This window comes from Oryza brachyantha, chromosome 11 (genome assembly GCF_000231095.2).
Source record: "Oryza brachyantha chromosome 11, ObraRS2, whole genome shotgun sequence".
Classification (NCBI taxonomy): domain Eukaryota; kingdom Viridiplantae; phylum Streptophyta; class Magnoliopsida; order Poales; family Poaceae; genus Oryza; species Oryza brachyantha.
The window spans coordinates 12481609-12496890 of NC_023173.2; the positions used below are offsets into that span (position 1 = coordinate 12481609).

The 15282-nt window shown below is 40.6% G+C and overlaps 2 protein-coding genes across 2 annotated transcripts; both read right to left on the minus strand.

Moving 5' to 3' along the window:
- Positions 1 to 550: 550 nt before the first annotated feature.
- On the minus strand, positions 551 to 7013 carry LOC102722903 (RNA polymerase II C-terminal domain phosphatase-like 3). The gene is made up of 11 exons (XM_006662899.3): positions 6121 to 7013; positions 5890 to 6028; positions 5767 to 5822; positions 5607 to 5667; positions 4083 to 5504; positions 2941 to 3549; positions 2723 to 2869; positions 2368 to 2636; positions 2173 to 2284; positions 1790 to 2094; positions 551 to 1670 (listed from the first exon to the last, which is right to left on the minus strand). Exons 1-11 carry the CDS (start codon positions 6774 to 6776, stop codon positions 1610 to 1612), a joined length of 3837 nt encoding a protein of 1278 aa, XP_006662962.2. The 5' UTR covers positions 6777 to 7013; the 3' UTR covers positions 551 to 1609.
- Positions 7014 to 10455: 3442 nt separating this feature from the next.
- On the minus strand, positions 10456 to 13535 carry LOC102722620 (acyl carrier protein 1, chloroplastic-like). Its single transcript, XM_006662898.3, has 3 exons — positions 13356 to 13535; positions 11772 to 11873; positions 10456 to 10935 (listed from the first exon to the last, which is right to left on the minus strand). Exons 1-3 carry the CDS (start codon positions 13446 to 13448, stop codon positions 10669 to 10671), a joined length of 462 nt encoding a protein of 153 aa, XP_006662961.1. The 5' UTR covers positions 13449 to 13535; the 3' UTR covers positions 10456 to 10668.
- Between the last annotated feature and the right edge of the window lie 1747 nt (positions 13536 to 15282).

The following is a 15282-nucleotide window of genomic DNA, read 5'->3' on the forward strand; positions in this document are numbered from 1 at the left end:
AGTTCGGTTTAATTAGATCAGTTTGTCAATTTATGTAACCATGTCCATTTGTTATTTTCAAGAAACCGTTCATTTTCAAAACTGAAAAAACCGAGCCAAAAAAACCAAATAAACCGAGCGCCCACCCCTACCTGTCACCACCTTGTTTGGATGGCAGGTGGGCCCCCACTGTCAACCTGCTAGAAACTCCCTCTCCTCTGGCCACGGGTTTCTGGTGTACGGATTGAGTCCGTCCCCTCCAAGAACATAGACCATGCACGCTGTACGTATTCGTACATACGCATGTCGTCACTCGACTCGCTCCGTACAGACAGTGGTGATGTACAAGGTCAGCGATTGCTTCTTTGCCTTAAGCACGCTTTAGCAACTAAACGTCAGTCATAAGCAATAAGGTAAAAGGTCCAGTCCTCGTCATTAGCCGCTAACCACCATTAAATATTAGTCCCAGAGCTTATCCCACCACTACATTCCCTCACATTCTATACGCATGTTGCTCGCTTTGATTGTCCCATTCTATACGCATGTTGCTCACTTTGAACGATGCAGCTCGTTTACGTATCTTTTTATCAAACACTTCTTTCGTTTCCAAAAAAAGGGTTAGCAGATCAGCTTTCTTGTCAGTTTCGTAAATAGTTAGTTTCCGATTTTTTTTTACCATCCTCCAAAAAAAAAGAAACAAATAAAAGCATTCCTCACCACCCCCAATTGTTCACCGATGCAGGTTAGTTTCCAACACGAGCTCCCTGTGAAACCCTCCATCGTACAGTTCAGCTTCAACCTAACCAACCACATCTTCCACGTTATTCTCTTCTGCCATCCATCGACTCAAGTTGGTAGCTGGCACACAAGAAAAACAGCAAGCAGGTGGCCCAACCAAACCAAGGAATTTCTCCCACTCCTGAAACACCATAAATCGAGCGCAGTAAACATTCCTTCTTCCCCCTTGCCATTCTCCTCTCACATCTCCTTTCTCATGTGTCCTTTTCCATGCATGTGGCTTTCAGATGGCACAAGAGGGAGGAATCAGCAGCTGCAGTCAGTTACAGCCACATGAATACACACAGAGAGACACTTTGAATGCGCCGTTCCAGTCCCAAGTAGAAGCTGCCTGCTGCTCTGCTCTTGCCAGTTGACAGTTTGCCACCCTCATCACCAGAATTGATATGTGGGGTGACTGCTACTACTGTGTGGCCAGTAGCAGGGTTGCAGCAAAGAGACGAGACCTAGGACTGTGACCAAAAAATGTAGTACCAGATTTTACATGTTACACAATGGGAGGTTGGTGAGCATTTGCCAATTTTGCTGCTGGCATGTTTCTTTGACGGTTCTCACCTGGAACCCTAATCAGGCAACTGCTCAGCACCTCAAGAAACAGTATGCCCTCTCTCTTTCAGGCTTTGAATGGGCGTTTCCATTACCTGCTTTGGCCTGCGATTCTTTTAGGGGGCTGGGCGTTTTCTTAGTATGGTCCGTTTTTTTTCACTTAAGTTGTTTTGTTTTTGTTGTCATATTAGGTTTTCCTTGACCGGATCTTGTCCCGGGAAGTTACGATTTTGGATGTCCCCAGATACTCACGACTTTGGATGGCAAACAGGGATTCATTGTTGTGTTATTTAACTGCAAAGTCGAGCTCACTGGCACGCCGGTATAATAGAGCTGAAGCTTCTACCCTGTTGATGGCAAATATGATGAGTAGTTGTGGTTAAGTGAAGGGTCATAACAGGGAGTAAGGATTTAGGGTCATGTGATGAAAAAGCATTCAATTAAATGAATTATCAATATTCCTCACCATCCTGGATGAACGACGAATCTGCCTGTTGATAGCGCCCAATTCACCTTGTCAGTCCCAAGGGAGTTGGCCACGACATGGGTGACCCGATCATCAATCTGGTTTGTGCAAACTGCACCAAATTGCTCAGCAGTCTGCCACAAAGGATGCATATGGGGATTGGCCTCTCCAACAGGGAAAATCCGGCTAAAGACAATACGGCAACCACCAAGTATCCTCTGCTGCTCCGATGCTAGTATGCTCCGCACATCAGCATCATTGAGGTTAGGATGGGTAAAGAAGTTTTGGTGAATACGCTCAATAACCTATTGCAAGAATTGGACATGTATCATAATCAAGTTTACAATACTAAAAGTACAGATGTACAAAACGAACCATCATACCGCCAGTGAAGAAGCAAGAGTGCCATCCTCTGGCCTTTCATCTCGATCAATTTCAAGAAGTGATGGCCCAGGAAGACCAAACTGGCGCCTGCTGCAGGGGAAATATGTGTATCTACAGAAAATAGGCACCCGGTAAGATGAACTTCATGTAGTACTGTTACCTCCTGTAGCAAGAAATATTAGACAGATTCATACCTCTCTACAACAATTAAATTGTGTTTGTTGTGGGGCCAGACTCTCACAGAGTCATCAATGATAACCACCGCAGATTCCATCCCTAATACCCCATCAAGATCTTTACTTTTTGGCACTCGCTCATCACTGTCAAGAGTATCACCATCATCACCTCTTGAGATGACACGCCCAGCAAACAAGGTTCCAGTAGGATCAAGAACCCTAGCCATTTCAGTAGCATAAATCTTATTCCCCATTGTGTACAGATGCAACTCATAAAGCTTGCTTGCCTACAGCATAAGTACCAAACAGGACAATATTCAACACAACAGTGGAAACATGCTTATGGTCATTTGAGAGATCCAAAGTAGCAAACCTTCTCAAGAAAGTTCCATATTCCCGGTCTCAGTTTAGTCCACATTCCCATATGATGAAAACAGAATAGATGACGATCTGCCCTCTCCCGATCCTGTTCCTCTTTCTTTCGTAAAATTTCCTCGTGAATAGGTTCCACTTCAGCGAACTGAATAGGAAGCATGTACTGTGTTAACAAAGTTCTCAAAAAGTTAAATTATAGGATATAAAACCAAATACCTTTGCAGAATTGAGAAGAGTGTGGTCCAAATCAAGCACCAAGCAAAGTTTTTGTGCCGCAAACATCTTTTGTTGTTCCATGATCCGCCTTGCCCTTTCCTTCTGAATGAGAGCCTTCTGCTGATCATCATAACCATCAAGGAGATGATCAACATCTCCCCATGGGCTAGCTGGCAGCACAGCATCAGGTGCTGTTAGAGGGCCAGTACTTGTTACAGCATCATCATTAGTTTCATTCTGCCCAGCAGTTAATCTTGGATCTGCCTTATTTACACTACTTGAAGTTTGTTGTGTGCTGCCATGAGGCATAAGTGCTGTAGCAGCTAACTGTGAATTGGAGACAGGATTTGCATTCATGGTGACTTGCCGTGCTGAAGGTGTAACAGGTTGAGAAGGCAATGCACTAGTCTGAAGTTGCTCTGCCTGTTGTTCATGGTTGAGCAAATGGTCCTTGCTACCCTGAGAGTCTGGCAGAGCAGTTCCATTGATTTTGGCTTGCTCCACTCCAACTGGAGGAACTGTATCATTCTTCTGTGCTATGTTACTATGGAGGATGCGACGAGGATCACGTGGTTTCATACGTATAACTCCAGCATCATTTTGTGAGTGCTACACATAAAGCAAAACACAATATTAGTACGAGATCCTAAATATTTTAACAAAACATGGGATTGGCAGCAATAAAATGATGATTAAACCAATTAACAATGGTGTATAAAAGACAGGCTAATTTGAGATAATAAAACCTCAGTTCTAAATCATTTCTCTCATTGATATGCATATATTTGTAGTTTTATAAAACAAGTTACTAGTATAATGCAATATGATTGCTGTCTCCAATCCCCACATGAAAAGTTCTGTTGATGGATTTTTGCATGTACACGTAGCTATCTCAAAAATTCTCCATGACCCATTGATGAGATGAAAACTGTGTATGATCTTTTTGCCCTAAATTTTGTGAAATATTTGTGGATGTAGATTGTCTAACCTTATGGCATTATTATTTGAGATCTGTTACAATCTTGCAAAATACATGCTATTAGCTTATTATGGTACAACAAATGGCATTGAAGCCATTATCAAGCAACTTGTAAATTGTCAATTATAAACAGAGAACACAGGTTCAACAGCAAGAGATTTACCACAGCAGCTGTCTGCATTGGAACTTGCGATCTAACAGAAGGAACTGGTGCAGCTTCTGTGGTCTTTGAAGCACAGCTAAGCGGTAAAACCATGCCAGCTGTTTCATTACTAGTCATGCCAACAGAAGCAGTTACCTTCTGTAGAGGTTCTGTTGCAGACATCTTCTGCTGTTCCATTTGAATCCACTGCATTAGCATTGTCGGATTCACAGCAATGTCTTTTAACATAGCAGGCAATGAAACAGAAGGAGCAGAACTGGTCTGTGGAGATGAATTAGTTTGGGGTGCTTGTACAACTCCAGTATTAATGCCACTACTATTTGTCATATTATTTGTGTTACTAACAAGTGTACTATCTGTCCTGACATTATGACTTCCAGTTGTACTGTTTCCAAGTCTTGTATTTTGATTTGGCTGAAACCCATCACTAGAATAAGAGCTAACATTAACTCCATCTTTAGCCCATCCACCTCGACCTGCAGGTGTCAGCACATCTCTTGGATTCCCATTGCCACCCCTAGACCTTTTTAACATGTTTTCATCCACCAGAGGTTCATCAACTGTTTTGTGCTTACGGCTATTGATTGGTACACCAACACCCATGGTCCTATCCTTAGAAGGATTTGGTTCGGCAAAATTCAAACGTCGATTTGCATCCGCAACAACACCAGCATCACGATTCAAAAACCTAAGCCTTGGATCTCTACTTTTAGCTGTAGCTTTTAGCATATGGTTGGATCCAGAAACAGGATTTTCAATCTGTTTAGCATAACCTGGTGGACCACCTGCAAAACTGTCACTACTGCTGCTAACTGTACTAGGTCGAGAGGGAGGCATCTGATTCACAACTGGCAACACAATCTTGTTTGAAGCAGGAAAGCTCGAGACTTCACCAAATATATCACCTCCTTTGTCTCCAGATTTATCCCCATCACCAGAAGGAGTTGGACTAGGTAGATCATCACTTGCAAAGGTAGACTTCTGCCCATACTTCTGCTGGTAAGAGGAAACAGCCTTCAGTGCATCATTTAAGGATGGATATGAAGAATTCTTCACAGGCTCAACTCTTTCCATAATCGATGGTCTGTCAGGTGCCATTAGAAATGTTCCAAATCCAATAGGCTTTGGCACAGGAAAAGGTGGTGTACTATCTCGAGTTGGTGAGGGCAAGCTGTTTTCATCATAATCTGCGTGAAGATCCAACAAGGGGCTAATCATTCTATTCTTTGATGGAATTTCAACCTTGAGCATACTGGTGCCACTAAATGTATTTCCTGCTCCTGATTCAAATGGTAGTCTCTCTGACAAAACCTGACCAGATGTAGCCGCAACATTACTTGTATTGGTGCCACAGGTGGCATTTGGACAATTTGCAGTGTCTTTGCCATCCTCAAACACTAGCTGCCTCACACGGCTATCCAGCTGACGCAAAAAAAAAAAGGAAAGAAAGAAAACTGAGTTTGCTACCACAGGCAAAATTGATAACATGGATGTTTAAAACCACAAACTACAAGAGCTACAAACCTCATTTCGCTGGTCAGGTGTCAGCATGTATGAATATCTGTTCTTTATGTGGAATAACAACCTACACATTCACACATTCAGATGAGTATTTAGTTTATGCTACAAAGAAAGCATGGCAGTTTAGTTCTGTGTGTGATTAGCAAAGGATGAACTTGTATACTTTAAAAGCATGTTCTTGGTCTGCTCCCTCTTTGGCATGTCATATGAATTTGCCACCTACAACAATGCAACAGCTGTGAGCCCACAGTTCATTTCCAGAACCAAGTCAGTAAATCGGTCTTACAGTGGTAATGGTATCGATTGCAATAAACGCCTGTTGCACAAGGGTATCAAGCATGGGCATCGGACTCCCAGTCTCTGGGAACAAGGGCTTCAGGTTCTCAAAGCTCGTGCGCAAACGAGTACATGCACCCTCAAATGACCTACAGCACAACAAAATCGACCCCTCAGCAACTAAACAAACACCAAGCAACATGGAACTCATGATCTTTGCCATGGAAACATCAGTCCATACTTCTCAGCTTCCTCAATGGAGATCGTCTCAAGCTCCTCAAGTATACTCCCCACACGCTGGTCAAAGTCCATGTCCTCCTCCTCAGCACCCGCCGGAATTGTGACCCCGTCCATGGCCGCCGACTCGGGCTTCTCCGGCACGTCAGAGTCCAGGACGATGGTCTCAGGCTGCGCACGTGGTGGGGACTCGGAGCTCTGCACTGCCTCCCCCTCCTCAATCTCGCCCTCCTCCTTCTCCTCGTCCGAGGTGTCCACGACGTGCTCCACCTCGTCCTCGTCAGCGGCGGCGCGGGGCACGAGCGGTTTGTTCTGCACGGCCTGCGCCCACGCGAAGCTGTGGAACGCCGGCGCGTAGCTCCGCGGCATGCTGTACCCCATCCAAACCCTAGATCTCTGCGCCGCCGCCACACCCCCACCCGTACCCGCACCCGCGCCCGCGCCGCCGCCTCCACCGGACGACTCCTTCTTAAAGTCATCCGCGCTGATCTCCTCCAGCGACCCCGACGAGTCCCCGTCGGACCCCTCCCCTCCGCCCCCGCCCCCGCCGCCGGCACTAACCAGGTCCCCGCCGGGAGCCACGACCGCCGACCGCGGCCGCTCCCGCGCCATGAGCACAACCAGCCTCTCCTCGTCCTTGGGCGTGACCGTCACACGCATATGCCACCCCCCTCCCTCTCCCTCTCCCTCCCTCTCACCTCCGGCAAACCGCACCGCCTCAAAACCGCACCCCCGAACTCTCCCGTTCCGCGCGGCCGAATCCGTCAACCCCGGAGCTCGATCCGCAGCTCCCCCCGCGCCGATGGCCGATCCCTCCCTCCCGACCAAATCGCCGGCCAACGCACCGCAACCCCCCGCCGGATTCCGCGGCCGGATCGGAGGCGCACGGGAGGAGAGATTTGGGGAAAAAAAAAACTGAGAAGAGGGGGAGGGGGGGAGGGCGTGTGCGGGTACTTATAGGGAGGCGGCAGGTCCGATCCGACCGTTGGTGTTTGATTTGAACGGCGGATGACGCGGCCACGTCGTGCGGGTTTTGTGGCGGAGCACGGGTGGGGTTAGTTAATGCGGTACACGGTGGTGTTCGTTTGTTTTTTGTTTTTTTTTTTTTTGCTTCTGTCGTGTGTCGCAGTACCTTCATTCCTTTTCTCTGACGTATGTTTTTTTGTGTGTGTGTGTCGTGGGTGTGGTTTTTACCCATGCTATCCATGTGTTGGATGCGGTATTCATGCTGGTTTTCGAGGAGTTTAATGTTTTTTTATATAGGTTGGGTTACCGTCGTTCTAAAAAAGATTTTAGCTGATACAATAATTTCTGATTGTATATATATAAATATGGAATTAACTACACCTCCTCCACTTGAGGTTACGAGATCTTTTGGTTTTTCTATATTTATCTATAAACTAATATATATATTGTACGAAGTATATATATAACATCTCATATATATATATATATGTCTAAATTTATAATTTCCCTATAAATTTATGAAAAGCTTAAACATATTATAATATAGAAAGAGAGGTAATACAAAGTTAAAAACCTATTTTAAAAATATGATATGGAAGCTTCTATATATAAACCATTTGCACAAAAAATACAATGTTTAATATTTTAGAATGTGTGGATGCAAAAAACCGAGGAAAACCTAAGGAAAAATTGAGAAAAGACCACAGCCTTTATTTTTGACTCAATAATTTGTCCCATGAAGATTTCAGTTTCTATCAATTATTTAATTCAAGTTTAGTAAACCATAGTACAAATATATCGGGATTTGAAAATTAAGGGAACAAATGTATTGGTATTTTAAAAAGTAAAATATATTTTAGTCTTTGTAGCTTACTTAGATATATACGAGTTAGACTAAGGACTTATTCGGCTGCGAGGAAAAACAAAGGATTTAGATTCCTAAGAGCATTCCAAGCAGCGTATTTAAATTTGATCATCTATATTAATATTTAGAAAATGATCTAAAATATATTCTTTCTTTATATCAGTTATCTAACAGAATATATATTATATCATCTATATATATTTCATTAATATTTTACTAACATCTTCTCTTATGTTGTTTTTGCTTTTTACTCTTGAGATTAAATGTTGAGATATGGAGTGAGAAGGGAGAAACTCCAAATATAGATTTTTTTCTTTTCAATATTCAGGATGCTCTATTTTTTTTAGGATGGATGGAATATCTGTTAGAGTAACTTTTTCGACATAATTTATTTTCATAATAGAGTATGAAATGAAGTATCTGTTGGAAATACTCTAAGAATTAATTCAACGAAAGTCATTTGTTTTATAAGGAGGAAATATTGAAAAACCAAATATTTTTTTCCTTTCCTGCCAATTGCAGAAAAACCATAGTAAACTCTTATCCAGTCAAACCTCTCAAAAAAACTTCATATAAACTAATGGGCATATATATCTATTTCTATGTATTAAAATTCTTTCCAAACCAAATAGTCCCTAAAAATGAAGTCATTTGAGGACGTTGGGATTATGATTTTGTTTTCCTTGCATTTTGTGAATGGATTTGTGCCTTTGCAAAATAAATGTGCTGTAAGTATTGTGTTAATAGATTTGAACTTCGTCCCAAAAAAATGGCTTTGAACCTCCTAGCGAATCGTCGGTAGAAGCAATTTGGCATGTCTTGCTCAGTATACTCTCTATCGTCAATATTGTTTGATGTTTCTAACAACAAAATCATAGTAAACTCACTAATTTTATGCTCTAAACGCCATATAAAAGTTACTGGAGGGACTAATAAGGATGAATCTTGATAGGAACTAATCAATTTGTGTAAAATTCGTATACAAAACCTATACAATAGTAGCCCGCTTGTTTTGATTGCTCTGGTGGGTGGGCCCGTCCATCCAGAATTTATTGAACAAACTATGGTCTGTTTAAAATAAAAAATAAGATGGTGTAGCCTGTAAATTCGGTGATTATTCTACGCATGTGACAATGTCAAGTGAGGATTTCAAATTGGTATTTTGTTTACATGTCAAAGCTGACCTAAACCACCCTGGTCAAAGAAACTTGTCCTAAAATCATCAAACCTCATTCCAGTTGCCCTTGCTAGGAAGATGCGGATAAATATCATGAAAGTTTGTGCGACATTCATAAAACGAGGGTTATATTTATATGTGGGGCTAATAAATTCCAATGTTGATACATAATTATTCATCAAACAGTTTAGTGCAAGAGCTGGTATCTGGCCTTCAGACCGATGACCAATTAATTATTGCGCATATGATTGGGTGATCGTTTGGCTTTTTGATGGAAAATACGAAACAACATATTTACAAACAAAAAATAATTGTGAATAAAATTTGTATATACTTATTCTTAACGATCTACTGAAAAATAAACTAGAATGAAAAACCACATATCAAGTTTAAATTAAAGATTGAATACTCAAATTTTAGCTTACAAGTATAAACGGAAGTGAAAGGATAAGGGCATATACATTTTATGGTACTCTGCTATTATATAGTAGATCTGAGAAGAGAAAATTTTCATTTTTTTTCTGTCTTTATTTCGTACCGTAGGATTTCCTAGTCCTATTTAGATTTATCTATTCAGCTTTGTTATACATACGATAATTTTTATATGATATTTATACAATGAAACATTTCTCTCGTAGTTGAGCTTTAGGTCCCATGAACCCCGTTATATTTCTCTCTTGCTCTTCGCACCATTGTGTTTGATCATACCAAGATCAGAAGATCAGAAGAAAAGATCATATGCGTAGCATTTTGTTTTATCTATTGTATATGGTTCGTATATGTGCTTAAATTTTTTAGTATCTATATAAAAATTTAGATATGGGTAAAACAGTCTTACGTCATATAACGAAGCAAATACTATATTACAACAATCCAGAATAGAATCTTAGCTCTTCCCACCACGAATAAATGAGGAACTATGAAGTACAAACCTTGTACTTACCATAATAAGAAAGCAGCCCAAAAATTGAACCAACCAATCACAAGTAGAAAAACAAGTAGAAAAAAGGCAGCAATTTTAGAGGTGATCCAAACAATAAGAGCAAGTTTAATAGTAAAGCTAGCTTACTAGTTATAAGTTTATATTATAGTCGACACATATAGATTAGCTACAAGGTTAGCTATAATTTTTATCTCTTATCTCTTTCTCTTACATTTGTATTTAATGTATTTTTCTTAGAGTGGGTGAATAGCTGTCTTTTGCATGAGAGCCAACCCCACCCTTTTTACATTATCCCTTTCCTCCACGTCAGGTTATAGCTAACTTATAGTCTACTGTTATACTTGCTCTAACCAAATTATAATCTGGGCAAGTAAGTACACATTTCTTAACGAAAAAATTAAACTACTACTAGTAATTAAACTAGTAATCTAATAATTAAAATTTTACAAAATCCGGCAGCAAAAGTACACAAATAAACAACTAGTAGTATCAATCAAGCAAGCAAAAAACCAAGTGACAAAACTGTTCGAAAAGCTACAGGCAGAGAGATACACAGGGATCGATCGATGCTAGCAAGGAGAAGAACTGAAGATGCAGCGTCTCAGGCGGCGGGGGGAGGAGTGGTGCCGGCGGCGACGAGCTTGTCGATGAGGTCGGCGGCGTCCTGGATGGTGGCGATGCTCTGGGCGTTGTCCTCCTCGACGGTGATGCCGAACTCCTCCTCCAGCGCCATGACGATCTCCACCGTGTCCAGCGAGTCGGCGCCCAGCTCCGTGAACTGCGACTCCGGCGCCAGCTTCGCCTCCTCCCCGAGCGCCAGCTGCTGCTTCACGATCTGCATCACCTTCCCCACCGTCTCCGCCTTCGCCTGCATCAGCTTCCTCAGTCAATCGCCAGGTTCAGGAACAGTAGACTTAGAGAAAGGAAAGGCCATTGCATTGCATTGCGTGGCGAGCTATCCGCTTATGCTTATATGCTAAAATTCATATTTTAAAACTTAAATTTAAATTTGAAGTTAATTTTAGTTTTAACACAAGGATTACAAATTTAACAATAAATTATTTTTAATTATTAATAAGTTATTTTGCTTATGTTTAATTTCGGTGAAACAAGTAGCTAGAGTTTACTTGGTTTGGAGAAAAAACCGAAGATCTGAGTTCTCAAAAGTGCCATTCAGTTCGTATGAAAGTGAAATATAGAAAAACTTTTAAAAAAAATGCCGATCTTGAGAAGTACCAAGAGATAACAAAGTTTCAGTGTAAAATTTTGGTACCTCTTGATATCTAGTCTAAGTAACTCCTCTCTTTTTTCACGCGTATGTTTCTCGAACTGCTAAACGGTGTATTTTTGCGAAACTTTCTATAGAAAAATTGTTTTAAAAAATCAGATTAATCTATTTTATATTTTTTTAATAATTAATAATTAATTAATCATGTACTAATCTATTACTACGTTTTCCGCGCCGGATAGCTAACCCACCTCCCCCAACTAACGAACACGGCGTAGGAGGTGCTAAATTTTATACTAAAATTTTAATACTCCTCCGTATCCAGTACTACTCAAGTACTGTAAAATTGCTTAAATTTTTTTACAAGTAATAAATAGAAAATATATGAAATTTTTATACAAAATTATATGGATTAATAAACGTATACATTTCTATTTTTATACGATGAAATTTCTCCAAATCAAATGAACCCTTACTGCTGCGAAGACGCGGAAGCGAGGGGATCTCAGGGAGACGAGGCCTCTTCTCGCCGTCGTCGTCCTCATGGAGATCAGGTTCCTACCCGAAATTCTGCTTCCCTGAAAAGTTTCAGACAGAGTGACACAAAATCAAAATGCAATGCTAGCTAACAACGAGGTTGCACTGACGGGTTAAGCAGCACTGAAGTTCAGGAGACGAGAGGTGTCCACTTGTTGATATATAAGTTAATTCCGTTAAAAATCTTCATATCGACACAAACTGTTTCGAACAAAACAAACTTGGAGTGAACTGTTGGTTGTGCTCGTCATTGGTCACATAAAAATGGGCACATGTTATAACGAAGGAACTGAAACTCACGGTTCTATTTTATAGTTCTACACTGAAAAGAACAAGAGGTAGCCTAAGAATGCTACTGCAAGATTATTTTCCATTAGCGCTACTGAAAGGTGTGTTCTTAAAAAACATTATACATAGAGTTCTTTTTAAAACTATTTTAAAATTTATAATAGTTAATAATTAATTAATCTATGGTAATGTCTCATCATGTTTTCCATGGTAGAATAAACTCACCCACATTTGATCGGAACACTGTCTTATGAGTTAACAGCTAATCTTTCCGCTTATGCTTATAAAAAAGGAATTTTAAACCTTAAATTTGGAGTTTTGGAGTTGATTTTGAGATTTTTTTTCACCAAAGTTATTTTGCAGCTTTAGCTTTTATATAGTTAGAAATACGTATATAAATTTTTTATCCATTTTTTTTTGCAAATGTATCATTTACTTTTTTCCATAAAACACTCAAACAATAACCGCTTAGACGAAGACATTTGTTTCATTTTCTATGAATAAAATCTTTTACGCCCACATTACAATAAACTTGCCCACACTCGATCCGAACACTGTCTTAAGAGTAAAACGAAAGACATCTGTTTCATTTTGTATGAATAAATTATTTTGCGCCCCTCCCCTCCCCCCAAAAAAACATGATTTTAGTGGACCTGATTTCTTATAAAATGGTTTTAGGCAACATGAGTAGCTAGGAATTTTCAAATAGCCATTGCTGGGGCATGGAAATGGAGTAGATCTACAAAGGTATACTCTTGTTTTTTTTAACATGAACAAAAGTTTATGTATGCATGGCTAAGTCCGTAGCCATCAACATTATTCGTCTGCTTAACGAGAACAATAAAGCATTAAGCCCTAACCAATATATCAATCCATGCCCTTTTCTGCCCACTTTATGCTAGGTTTAGGTTACTAACAACACCAGACATTCCCCTTAACTCCCCGGCCCTGCAACACTATCTCTACCGAAACACTATGATTGAGGAAAAAAATATGCCAAAAAAACTCAGGGAGGTGGTCACCTAAAAAGCATTTAAAGCAAAAAAAATTATAAATAAATATTTTTATACATGTGTTTCTAAGCAAACAAATACCAAAAATAAATTATAGAGAAAATATTATAGAAAAGAACTCTGACATAAAATTAAAATTTTCAATTTTGACTTCACACGGCAGAAGGGAAAAGACGCGGCACTAGTATACGAAACAACACGGCAGCAAAAGCAAGTCATCACCTTCCAGCTGAGTGCAGACGACGCTGCTGCTGTCGCGGCGGCGCAGCCGAGCTTGGCGGAGACGACGACGGAAAGGGCGGCGGCCATGGCCATTGCCGTAGTAGCGCAGCTCAGCTGAGCTCTCTCGCAGCGCCGCCCAGCTCAGGAGGAACTAAGACGAGGATGATGGTGCAGCGCAGAGGCGGTGGCAAAAGCAAGGAGGGGGGATTTAGATGACGAGGGGATTAGGGCAACAAGGGGGAGCTGACGTGGCGTGCCCATGGCCGCCCGCTCCACCTCATCCCCTATCTGCGCTGTGGGGCCCGCCCGGTCCAGCGAGGCGGTGACATGTGCGTGCTGCCCTGCTGCTGTTTGTGTTCTGAGATTGTTGCGACGGTTTACCGTTGGAGCTTTGCGCGAAATTTTTTAATTTTTTAAACTTTTTAATACATAATTTTATTACTAAAACTTCGGTCAAAATATTTTCATCATATGAATCTTTTGGGCACGTCATCAACATTGGCTTGCTGAAATGGCTTGCCACGGCATGCCATGCCGATCAGGCGGCGTGGCAGCGTTGTCTTGCCATGCCACCAACACTGGCATGGTCAATAGTTCAGTTTTAAAGAAAAGTTGCCACGTGGTTTAGTAATAAAATTACTTGCTAAAAAGATTTATTTAATAAAAAATTCCGCTTTACGCATGGTCATCTTTTGGTTGTTTGGAGGGAAAAAATGAAATGATATATTTATAAATATAAATAATTTATGAATAAAATTTTTATAAATATTTTTAGCAATCTAAAAATAAAAACTAAAAAATAAACTACGATAAAAAATATTTAAATTAACTCTAAATTTAAAATTTAAAATTTATTTTGGCTTAAAGTATAAGCAAAAGTTAAAAGATAGGGCTGCAAAACTTGCCCGGATTGAGCGTTCTGTTTATCGGAGTGGATCCTCCAACGAAAATGCTCGCAATGCACGTGTGATATAGTCATTGACATATGAGCCTATTGACAATAACCACGTCTCTCTAACTTTCTAAACTTTCTGCTAAACATTGGATCTCAAATTTTTTTAGAAATAATATTATTTTAATAGAAAATCACAAAATTAGAGACCATCCATAGAAAATTACAAAATTAGGATCCTGTTGCCGTAGTTTGATAGACCCCCTATCGAACGACCATCAATTGATTGGAATGAGACAGAGGGCTGCAAGTTTAACAGGGCCTGTCAAACACGGGCAGTTCGACATGCCCTCAACAGGAGCCTGTCGAACATGAGCCCTCATTGACAGGGTCACGGGAGAGACCTGTTGAACAACCAATGTTTGACAGGGGTCCCTATCGTCTGGTAGCAGTTTGACAGGCTACGGGGCGCCAGGTGGTGGGTCCTGTCTAACGGTGGGTGTTCGATAGGGGCCCTATTGAACAACAGAAGTTCGGCCGGTCCCAATCGAATACCCATCGTTCGACAGGCACTAAATTTGTGTTTTTCCAAGGATGGGCTCTACTTTTGCAATTTTCTATTAAAATAATATTATTTCTTAGAAAAATTCCTGGATCTCAATCCTATGTTTATCTACTGCCGGGCATTATGATGTGTCTCCCTGTTTTGTCTCCATTAACACAAAGACTTTAAAAAATATTATAATCACCACCGTTTAAATTAACTTGGTGCATATATGTATATAATGTGATTGGACGTTTTAGTGGTGAAGAATTTAAAATAAATTAAATTTAATGGAGAGAGATGCATATCTTACATTACGAGAGATAGGAAAAAAATTAGTTACGCATTATACTTTGGAACGGAGCAAGTTCAGTTCAATAGTTTTGAAAACATACTTCATAGAAAACGAGAGAATATAGGTTGGGAACATGGGCCAAGAACGTGACCTAATTGAGTTAAAATATGTACACACTCAGTTTGCATTGGTTTGT

Coding starts and splice junctions, on each gene's coding strand:
- LOC102722903 (XM_006662899.3), bottom strand. CDS start 6,776: ATGCGTGTGACGGTCACGCCCAAGGACGAGGAGAGGCTGGTTGTGCTC. Junction 2,285..2,367: donor AATTTAATTGTTGTAGAGAG/GTATGAATCTGT, acceptor TATTTTCTGTAG/ATACACATATTTCCCCTGCA. Junction 2,095..2,172: donor CTCTTGCTTCTTCACTGGCG/GTATGATGGTTC, acceptor TTCTTGCAATAG/GTTATTGAGCGTATTCACCA.
- LOC102722620 (XM_006662898.3), bottom strand. CDS start 13,448: ATGGCCATGGCCGCCGCCCTTTCCGTCGTCGTCTCCGCCAAGCTCGGC. Junction 11,874..13,355: donor CGTCTGCACTCAGCTGGAAG/GTGATGACTTGC, acceptor GAAACTTTTCAG/GGAAGCAGAATTTCGGGTAG. Junction 10,936..11,771: donor GCTTCCGCGTCTTCGCAGCA/GTAAGGGTTCAT, acceptor AAGCTGATGCAG/GCGAAGGCGGAGACGGTGGG.